Consider the following 11415-nt stretch of genomic DNA (forward strand, 5'->3'; position numbering starts at 1 on the left):
CAGACAGTCAGTTCAGAGCCAGAGCCAGCAGTTGCAGACTTGAATACAAGTTATATTTTACTATACTTAGGGAGGCAAGAAGGGGCCAGGGTGGTGGTTTTAACATATTAGGGTCAGAAATACATGATTGTGTTCCTGACCCTGTAGTGCTCCTTTAAGCAAGAGTATGTGAAGAGTAGTTAGGGTTGCCACCTTTCTTGGGAAAAAATACCAGCCTTAATCATTTGTATAATCACAAGGAGTGACATCGTAGAAAATTCTGTAAAATCACCAACAAACTACTCACAGTTTGATTCTGCTGTATAGATGGATTGCTCCCAATGTCTCCCTGTCTCCCAGTGTCTCAGTCTCGCAAGTCACCCAGTGTCTCAGTGTCCCTATGTATCACAGTGTCAGTGTACCCATGTCGCCCAGTCCCCTAGTCTCCCAGTGTCCCCATTTCTCCCAGTGTCCCAATGTCTCAGTGTGTCCCCATGTCACTAGGATACTGGGGACACAGTGAGACCTGGGGACACTGAGAGACATGGGGACACTGAGAGACCCGGGAACACACAGACATGGGGACACTGGGAGACATGGGGACACTGGGAGACATGGCGACACTGAGACATTTAGGGAAACTGGGAGAAATGGGGACACTGAGACACTAGGGACACAGACACTGAGACATGGGGACACTGAAACATTTGGGGACACTAAGACACTAGGGACACAGAGACATGGGAACACAGACACTGGGAGACTAGGGGACACTGGCTGGGAGACAGACACTTGGGGACACTGGGAGACATGGGGACAGTTGTGGACATAGACATGGGGACACTGGGACATATAGGGACACTGGGAGACATGGGGACACTAGGGACACAGAGACATGGGAACACAGACACTGGGAGACTAGGGGACACTGGCTGGGAGACAGACACTTGGGGACACTGAGAGACATGGGGACACAAACATTTGGGGACACTAAGACACTAGGGACACAGAGACATGGGAACACAGACACTGGGAGACTAGGGGACACTGGGACATATAGGGACACTGGGAGACATGGGGACACTAGAGACACAGAGACATGGGAACACAGACACTGGGAGACTAGGGGACACTGGCTGGGAGACAGACACTTGGGGACACTGAGAGACATGGGGACACAAACATTTGGGGACACTAAGACACTAGGGACACAGACACTGGGAGACTAGGGGACACTGGGAGACTAGGGGACACTGGGAGACTAGGGGACACTGGCTGTGAGACAGACACTTGGGGACACTGGGAGACATGGGGACAGTTGTGGACATAGACATGGGGACACTGGGACATATAGGGACACATGGGGACACTAGACACACTGAGAGACATGAGACACAGACACTGGGAGACTTGGGGACACTGAGACACTAGAGACACTGGCTGGGGGACATGGGGACACTGGGAGAAATGGGGACATAGTGTCTCTGTGTCCCAATGTCTCAGTGTCTCTTAGTGTCCCAGTGTCTCCTAGTGTCCCAGTGTCCCCTAGTGTCCCTGTGTCCCCACTATGGGAGGAGGGGAGGGGGGGACACTATGGGAGGAGGGGACACTATGGGAGGAGGGGAGGGGAGAACACTATGGGAGGAGGGGAGGGGGAGAACACTATAGGAGGAGGGGAGGGGGAGAACACTATGGGAGGAGGGGAGGGGAGAACACTATGGGAGGAGGGGAGGGGAGGGGAGGGGAGGGGGAGAAAACTATGGGAGGGGGAGAAAACTATGGGAGGAGGGGAGGGGAGAACACTATTGGAGGAGGGGAGAGGGGAACACTATAGGAGGAGGGGAGGGGGGAACACTATGGGAGGGGAGGGGGGAACACTATGGGAGGGGAGGGGGGAACACTATGGGAGGGAAGGGGGGGACACTATGGGAGGAGGGGAGGGGAGGGGGAGAACACTATGTGAGGAGGGGAGGGGGGAACACTATGGGATGAGAACACTATTGGACAAGGGGTTGGGGGTTAAAGAACACTATGGGACAGAGGGGGGTGGGGGGGTAAAATTCATTATAGGACAGGAGAGGGGAGTGGGTGGTAAGGAACACTATGGGACAGGGGAGAAAAAAAAATATTCTGAACAAACTTTCCCATAGTAAAAAACACTATGGGATAGTTTGTTCAAAATATTTTTTTTTTCTGGGTTTCCTCCTCTAAAAACTAGGTGCGTCTTATGGTGTGGTGCGTCTTATGGAGCGAAAAATACGGTATGTTCCATACCTAAATATTTGATGTTAAAGCCCTGTTTCCCCTGGATAAAATGATATATAATAAGGGGGGTGCATTTAATATGAAAGAGGTGAATTACGGTTGGACAGACATGTAGCGCAAATGCCAGGTTTTGTTTACATTTTGTTTTGTTCACAACGTGTACATTTGGCTCAGTCCTTAAGGGGTTAAAGCAGGCTTCCCCAAACTCCGGCCCTCCAGATGTTGCTGAACTACAAGTCCCGTGATTCTATGAAATAAATAGATAGGCTGAGAATCATGGGAGTTGTAGTTCAGCAACATCTGGAGGGCCGGAGTTTGGGGAAGCCTGCTTTAAAGTGTCCCTGTTTGTCCATTACAAATGTAGATAGGTATGTTCCTTTAAAATCAGGTAAACTGGCAGGTTTTACTGTAGTGCAGTTCTCCCTCCGCGCCTCTAGTTGGCGCTGTTTGTGTTCTCTGCATGTTGTATGAGGTGTCCAGTGCAGGAAGCAGGCTGAGCTGTACAGTATTCATTGCGGTAGATTAGTGAGCGCAGTGTGCATGATCATTCAGAGCTCAGTGTTCAGCTGTCAGTGCAGTAAGGCTCAGCAGACCTGTTGTGGAAGATGAGTTTAGCACAGGATCCAGTGGTGATTGTCTCTGCAGCTCGCACTGCCATAGGTATTTATTAAAATTAATTTATATAGTGACATACAACAGCTGTGAATGATAAGAGTAACCTGTTCATTTTATAAAGCTTTGCTTTAACATTCTTTTATAATGAAGTATTTCAAACTAGCATGTTTGTGCTTCTATATGTGATTTGCAGTGTCTGTTTATATATTTCGCATTTAGTTCTCTCTGCCTTTCTCGTTTGATTTTCTTTCCCACCTCGATATTTATACCTTTTATATGTTTATCTTATTGTTATGATATGTTTATCTTGCTTATAACCTAAAATATATGTACACCATAATCGCTAGAGTAAAATAAGGTTTATTTTTTACGTAGTTCTGGATTTCCACATTAATTTGTACTTTAGCATAATTAAACATTGTACATGAACACCCTTATTAGACATGGAACTATATCCTATAATAATTACATCAAACAATTATCCCAGTGTTTGTTTCATTTATTTACACAAGTCATTCTTCATAGGGAACCATATTTTCACATTACTATATATGTTTTATTTTTTTGTGTTCACATTATTATAACTATATTCTATTATGTGCTTTGCAAATGTTTGCTGCTTTGAAATGCATTGCAGTAAATGTGCCAAAGTTTAGTTTATTCAAATGAACAGATTTTAAAATGATACATTTATGGATGTGCATGATCATGTTTGAAAACACACACACACATATATATATATATATATATATATATATATATATATATATATATATATATATATATATATATATATATATTATAACCCAGATCTATATTGCACACTTACTCCCAGCTTCTGGCTAGTTGAATTGCTGTGTAATGTTGAGCATATTGTTGGTGACTAGTTTATGGGCTGAGACTCAGAGTGGAGCTCATGAATATTCAGCAGCTCCATGTATGAATAGAGGGAGGGTCAGCCTCTCCAGGTCTTCGTGACATTATCTTCTCTTACCCTGATTGGCTGCTGCTTGTAGAACCATGTATGGGGCTTGTTTCTTATTGGATGGCTCGATGGCAATGTTCAACAGTGTGTTCTGATTGCTTGTCTGACATAAACCATATCACTCTCAGTAGTTGGTGCCAGCTCTATTCATATAAGTTGTACTTGTAATGACTAGTTGTATCCACACGTGTGTGTGTGTATATATATAAATACATTCATTTCTTTCTCTTCATACTCTCACATTTGCCTCTAACAGCATTTATGTTTTTCAAAGTTATTTATATTCATCCTATAGACTATAAGCTCGTTTGAGCAGGGTCCTCTTCAACCTATCGTTCCTGTAAGGTTTTTTGTTTTTGTTTTTTTGTAATTGTCCTCTTTATAGTTAATCCCCCACCCCCCACTCTTATAATATTGTACAGTGCTACATAATCTGCTGGCACTATATAAATGGCAATAATAATAATTAAGTGAACAAGGAATGTATATGATTTATTTAGAGAACACACAATAAAATGTTACCCTTTTTTTTTATAATTGTATGACCTTTTTATATGCTTAATATGCTCTTTTCGCTGTTTAATGTAGCCTGTATTAGCCCTTTTGCTGTGAATTGACATTTACTCAATTAAAAAAGAAATTAAATATTGTTTGAATAAAAAGAATAATAGTGCTAATGTCAATGCATTGTGAAAGCATGCACTGAAATCGTGTCAGCATACTGTGTGTTGGGGTCTGCACATGTTGCATATGAGCACATGGCAAAGGTACCATTGTACCCTGTACCCCAATAATGTCTGAATGTAATTTTCTTTGCATGGCAAATATGTATATTCTAGCTCTAAATGTTGTAGTCCGAAACATTGTGACAGCCAAGCAAAAAGTTTGTGAAAACATTTGACATAACCCCTAGGCCAAATGTAAATTTTAGCCATAATATTTCTAATAACAATAATCCCTAGCATAAGCCTAACCCATAGCCATAATTCCATAGCTACTATCCCAAACCTAACCATTAGCTATTATACCCATAGCCTAAAGTGTAAACTTAATTGCAAATCATCATTCCTGTGACCTGTAGCTACAGTACTCCAAAAGCCCTAGCGTAGCCTTTACCTTTGAATTCCATAATGCCAAATAACCCTAATATTCAAGTTTCATAACATAATCTAGCTTCCACAAACACTAGCCTGACATCTAGCCTTTGCAATTATTAACTATAGGGGGATAGTTTTGAAAGTGTTCTGTTCCAAAATGTTGTCTAATGTACTATATGTAGGGCAGTCACAATGGAAACCAGTGGGCCCAGCAGATCTCTTTCAATAGTAACTCCTCCACTTTTCCATTTTTCACCACTTTTTAGAACAGAACTGGCTGAATGCAACACACATCCAGAGTAGATGGTGAAATGTTAGCGCAGGGATATCCAGCATTCGCGTCCCCACATTTCTCGTAGTACATTAAACTACATTCCTCATAGTGCGTCATTAAATAATTTGCTGCCATCCTATTGGACTTAAAGGGTTACTCCAAACACCATGACCACCTTATTGGTTTGAGCTGATCATGGTGCCTGGAATTTGTATGTTCAGCATTTTGCATGAAATCCTGCACATAAAGTCTATAATCCCTCTGCTGTCGAAGGGGTAACTGCCTCCTGAGGCGTCATAGTTGTGTAATTAGCCAACCCAAAACTGGAGTTCCATGCTGCCTATTGTCAACTATGTGCATATTTCTAGGCCCCCTTACTATGGAACTTGTAGCATCATAACCACTAGAGTGGGGAGGCGCGATCGCGGTCAAGTTTTGTCACTTCCCTCTGCTGTTGCTGGCGACGGCTGTGGGAGTAAGACATTGGCTCACTCATCGCAAGATAATATCGATGGATTCCCTTATGGGATCCTCTACTGAACTCACATATGTGAGAGTACAGCACTGAAGTGTGCTCCTGGCAGGTGAAGCACCAGAAGCTGAAGCTCGAAGATGGAGAGGCAAACGGGAAACAGCATCAGGTAAGTAAACCTCCTCTTCTCTGCACCCCTGGGGCACCACACACCAAGCAGCAATGTCACCATTGAGGTCTTGGTAAAATATGTAAAAACTAAAAAGTTGACAGAGCTGCTTTAATGAAGCTGAAATGCATTCAAGTTTTATCTGTGCACTGAGTGTCTCTTTAATGGGTACATCTGGTCTGGTAGACTCTTGTTCATATGTTCAGATTTCTTGGTCATGTGTTCAGTTTGCTTTGATATAATTCTAACCGAATACCAATTTCTGTTTTAGGCTCATTTAATGGTGCTCTGTCGAGCTTACCTGTTTATGATTTGGGCTCTGTTGTGATCAAAGAGGTTTTAAAGCGAGCCAGTGTTAAACCTGATGAAGTCTCTGAAGTAATATTTGGCCATGTTTTGACTGCAGGTATGTGTGTGATGACCTGTGATGTGTGTCTAGTGTAAGCTGACTTATCTATATAGCTATGCAGTAAATATATTTTATGGATATGTTACTTTTTTGTTATTTTATAACTGGTGTGTGTTGGTGGTCAAACCAACATAATGCTCAGAAATATCAACTATAGCACATTTTTTCATTCAATTAATTTTCAGGTACTGGACAAAACCCCACTCGTCAAGCCAGTGTATCTGCAGGTATTCCCTACAGTGTTCCAGCCTGGAGCTGCCAAATGATATGTGGATCTGGTTTGAAGGCGGTCAGCCTAGGGGCTCAGTCTATTATTACTGGAGAAGCAGATGTCGTGGTAGCAGGTGGAATGGAGAACATGAGCCAGGTGAATAATTTCTGTAGAAATGTTTACACATTTTGTGTGATGTAGCTGGGAGTTAAAGAGGCTCACATAGATGTGTGTAATAGGGGCAAATTTTAACATGATTTGTTTTTTTTCTGTGTGGGAATTCCACATTCAAAAGGAATATGAACGGTCGTGCTCCACATGTTATTTTTTTATAGAGCTATTATATAATTATTATTGATTACTTCAAAACTTGCCACGATATCTCAGCACTGTACAACTGGTACACATGACATATAAATATGTGACGCTGGAGGTTTAAGTCTGTGAATGTCCTTGCTGTTTAAAGCAGTGTTCCTCAACGTTTGGACAATGACCGAAGCTAAGTCACCAATTTCTTTTCATTTGATCTCTGTTATTTGGACCAGGTACATCATATTAGACAATCTTCAGCCTGTAGCAGTATTGTATTCCCTAGATCATTTATAGAATGGGGACAACTGGCAAGTGTATAGTTACACAAGCTGTGACAATGTAAAAGTAGTGATCTGTGGATAATAGATATTCAAGTGCACAATGCATTTTATCAGAATAATATGTGCAATATTAGTATATTGTTCCTACAGAAAAACACTCCAACCATTAGAGCTTATATTTTCAATTTTTTTTTTTAAGGATAACCGTAATAGGCACCGTAACAATTTAATTTTATTGAAATTGAGTTCTTCCATTTCACATTGTACTATTTAATGTTAAACAGTTTTTGATCGGCTTGAAACTGAGCGAGGGACCCCATCTACTCAAACCCAAGCCTCTCTCTGCTGCTTTTGCTAATGCTTCCTTAGTATCCTGAGCATTGATGAGCTGCAGTGGTAGGCTGAGAGTGTCTGCTGAGCCCTCTCCGCCCATTACTGCTGCCCATCACTCCATTTCCCTACCTTCAGTAGGGGGGCAAAGCCACAAGGCCCTGAGACCCTCATGCAGTGTCAAGCTAAGTGAGATTGATTTAACAACTAACAGTGGGACAGTGCCAAGGGACTCCAGGTTCCATAACCACTTTAAAGAGACACTCCAGACCCTTAAACAACTTTACCTTGCTGAAAAGATTTGAGTGGAGAGTGTGTCCTCTTTTTTTCATTTTGTAAAAAGTGCAGATTTTAATAGAAATTTACACTTTTTTTTTATAAATAAACCTGGTTATACCCCCTTGGCTTTCAAGCAGACAACAGGCAATGTTACTAACTGGTTCCGTTAGCTCAGTGCAGCTGACCTCAGGAGACAGCAATTGCCCAGAGCACTTGACTTACAAAGACATCTCATTGAGCTGCATTGGTAAGCCTGTGATTAGACAGTCACAGAAAGTCTGGGTGGGGTTTGAAGGGGGGTGAGCTTGCAAAGGCAGCAGACAGAAGATCTGCAGGTTTTGCAAGCTGTTTTAGGTATATCCCTAATGGAAAAAATACATAAATAAATTAATGCACTTTTTAATTTTGGGTAGATCTACTAAACAGTGATTTTTATATTATATGTGGGTAGTGGAGTGCCCCTTTAATGAGGAATAACTATGGTACCTAGAGTGTTCTTTTATTTAAACCATACACAAAGAAAAACACAATTAAAATTGTAAAAATTTTTGTTTAGTTTGTCACTAGCAGTGTGGCTCATTTTGCCTTTTGTCCTCACACAATCTCAGATTGCATTGGCAGGTGCAGTTTATGGTTTTTCTTGACTGATTACATTGGCTCATTTCACGTTCTGTCCTCACACAACCTCAGAATGCATTGACAGGTTTAGTTTGTGTTATGTTGTAATACGTATAAACATTAACACAATGTGGTTTTAGCCCAGGTCGGTTTTTTTTGTGTTTTTTTGTGTTTTTTTTTTTTTTTTCACAGTTTGTGCTTGAGGTTAGTTTAGTAATATAAATTTGGGTTACAGTAGTCACAGACCTTGATAATATTTGTTCATATTAACACTGTTTAATATTGCGGTAAATGGCATTCCAAGTATGTCTGACGGAAGGAACTGCTCATATATCTTCCCTTTCCAATAACTCATGTGCAATGGGTTAGGCATTTAAATATGATAGACGTCCAAGGCACTCTTCAATACCAGTACCCAAGTCCCTGACATTAATAGACTCCCAACTCTGGCATTAATAGCAGTTTTTAATTGCTGAGGGATGCCCTGTCTCCAGGTAGAGTATAAGTCGTTCCACCCCCACACACCATGCACACCTCCAATTGTTCCAAGGGATGAACAGTCCCTAAAGTTCTACATATGCTCTTAAACATCTGTGGGCATAGTGATTTTCCTCACATTGTTTAAGAAATGAGTAGCCATCTGAGACAGTTGTCATGGCACACAGTGCTACTCACCTGCTGCGCCCTAAAGGCAATATTGTGGTGGCTGACGCAATTCGTGTCTCTCTAGTCTTGTATGCTGCTCCCCTGTCCACCCATTCAGTGCGAGGGTCCGCAGGCACCACATCGCTACGGCAAGATGGTGTCTTCCATGCGGACTGTGCGGCAGCAAGCAGAGACCAGGGAGAGACTGGGAGAGGTGGTGCAAGGAAAATGATGCAAACCAAGATGGTGCTGAGTCTTTGAACTGTTTATAGGTCCACAGTGTTCCGCCTACAGGGGAATGGTGCTGGTTATGTGACTCTCTCAGCCTATTTAATCCCAGAGTAACCCCCTAACAGTGCTTGGTTGTTCTAAGCTTCTAACTGGGCTTTCTCGTTGCCTGCCTTGTCGTTTGGACCGCCTGATCATGCCTCTTGTCTACTCCCTCTTGGATACTGTTGCCTGGTACATTTTCCTGACCTATCAGGGCCCTGTTTTCACCCTCGGGTGCTCCTGAAGTTTGTGATTTGTGATTAGAGATTGCTGTTCTGCTGAAACTGAGTTCCTTAGCAACAACTGAACCCCTCTCGGGCTGTGACAACAGTCTTCCAGAAAGACTGGCAAGTATTGTTTGAGGGATTCTTGAAGCTTTCCAACTCATAGTTTGGCACGGTTGGTTCCTTTTTTTTTTTTTTTTTTTTTTTAAAGAGTATACCTTACTAAAGATCTCATTAGATTACCAAAGCAAATATCTCCAAAATGGGTGATTGTGAAAATGGTCCCCAAGATGGCCAAAAGAAAGACACCAGCTGCTGTGGAACTAAATATCCTGATTCTTAGTTTGCCCTAAGGTTGGCAAAGAATTATGGATTTGTAGTTCTACAACAGTGTGGGATATTCTTTATGGCCAAAAGATTTTTCTCCTTTCAGCATAATTAGTGTCCTTGATTCATTCAATAAGAATTGTTTTACTTACTGTCTTCATGTACTTAGTTACAAAAGTACCAAGGTTAAAAAAATAAAAAAATATAACCAATTGTGATTATTTCCTGCAGGCTCCTCATTTAGTGCACATGCGAGCTGGTGTTAAAGCTGGAGATGTTTCTCTACAAGACAGTATACTTTGTGATGGTCTCAATGATGCCTTTTACAAATATCACATGGGGATAACTGGTGAGCGACAACACATTGCATTTTTTGTTTTTATTTCTTAACCCTTCCTACATCATGACACATGCGTGGTCTTTGGGAAGTCTTTCGGCTTCTTGTGTCTAACTAACTTCAGTCAAGTTACTACAGGCTTTGAAATGTTGGCATATCTGGCAAAGGTACAATGAGATGCTAGTTAGATGGAAGTGATAGCTTCTTTGTGTCTTTTGTCAGTAACCAGTTTTAGAAAAAGGGTCCAGACACTCCAATGTCTTCAGGCACCTTTTTTTGGAACATGTGGAACACTGCAACGTTTCGACTCAGAATGGAGTATTTGTCAAGCACTTATAACCTCTCGCTAATATTTTCAAGTACAAGGAAAGCATGTAGGCAATTTTGCCTAATCTCATAGGTACCAGGCATCACCTATTGCGTTCTGAGAGAAACTTTCTTTAAAGTAAGCATTCGGTCAAACTGAACAGGGAGATTTTTGTTCAAACGCCTCCCAGATGTCAAACCACACTGGTATCCCTTGCCAAGATTCCTGGCCAACCGCCTCCAAGACTCACTTGCGGCCGGGACAACGCACATAGGCACTGAGCGTGCATAACGCGCTAATAGAAACAGTTATGGTAGAGCAAGTGTCTCATTCTCCCCGTTAATCCCCAAGTTCTTTCACGTTAAACCTAGAACAACTAAATACAAGATGCTACTGCTTCCTGCGAATACATTCCACGACTAGCAAGAAAATCCCGTAAGGTTGCGAATATACCACATAAGGTCAACAGATTACCTAGCCTTGTAAGTTCCTATCTGCTGCTAATGTGGATGGCGGCCAACAGACCCACAGATGGTACTAAATAATGAAAAGTTGAATCCTAGCCTTCTGTGTACATATCTGCTGCTACTGATTGATTGCTTATAATAGCGAGCTATACCCACCGTAGTTCTGTAAGATCTCTTAGCAGACTCCAAGTCATGTCTCTGTTATGGCTGTATGCTATGTACTACTGTATGCCTATCATTATTGCCTTTACTATCCTGCATGTTATGCACAACATGAAGTTTATCTATGTACTCTTCTTAATTGTGCACCTTACAATGATACACAAAATATAAGTAAGGTTGCAATGGTCTCACGTATCACCCAGACGGCTACACTGTTCATAGCTACCAACTGATGCACCACACTTCCCCATCCTAAGACCGATGATCTCATGAGTGTGCAATATACACATACAGCGATATTTATGCCTTCATTACAAGCCTACGACTGGCGTTAGAATGGTACAGCTAGAAGTATGCTTCTTAAAGTGTCTCAGAGTGCT

General features: G+C 41.9%; 1 protein-coding gene across 1 annotated transcript in view; it reads left to right on the top strand.

The window, feature by feature from the left end:
- The first annotated feature begins 2748 nt into the window (after positions 1 to 2748).
- ACAT2 (acetyl-CoA acetyltransferase 2) overlaps positions 2749 to 11415 on the top strand; it is a 38189-nt gene continuing 29522 nt past the window's right edge. Inside the window, exons 1-4 of the mRNA XM_063443221.1 lie at positions 2749 to 2904; positions 6128 to 6262; positions 6451 to 6632; positions 9994 to 10111. Of these exons, the coding sequence (XP_063299291.1) occupies positions 2850 to 2904; positions 6128 to 6262; positions 6451 to 6632; positions 9994 to 10111 (490 nt within the window). The 5' untranslated portion in view covers positions 2749 to 2849. The remainder of the gene's footprint in view (positions 2905 to 6127; positions 6263 to 6450; positions 6633 to 9993; positions 10112 to 11415) is intronic.

The sequence above is a fragment of the Pelobates fuscus genome, chromosome 2 (assembly GCF_036172605.1).
Source record: "Pelobates fuscus isolate aPelFus1 chromosome 2, aPelFus1.pri, whole genome shotgun sequence".
In the NCBI taxonomy this organism is placed as follows: domain Eukaryota; kingdom Metazoa; phylum Chordata; class Amphibia; order Anura; family Pelobatidae; genus Pelobates; species Pelobates fuscus.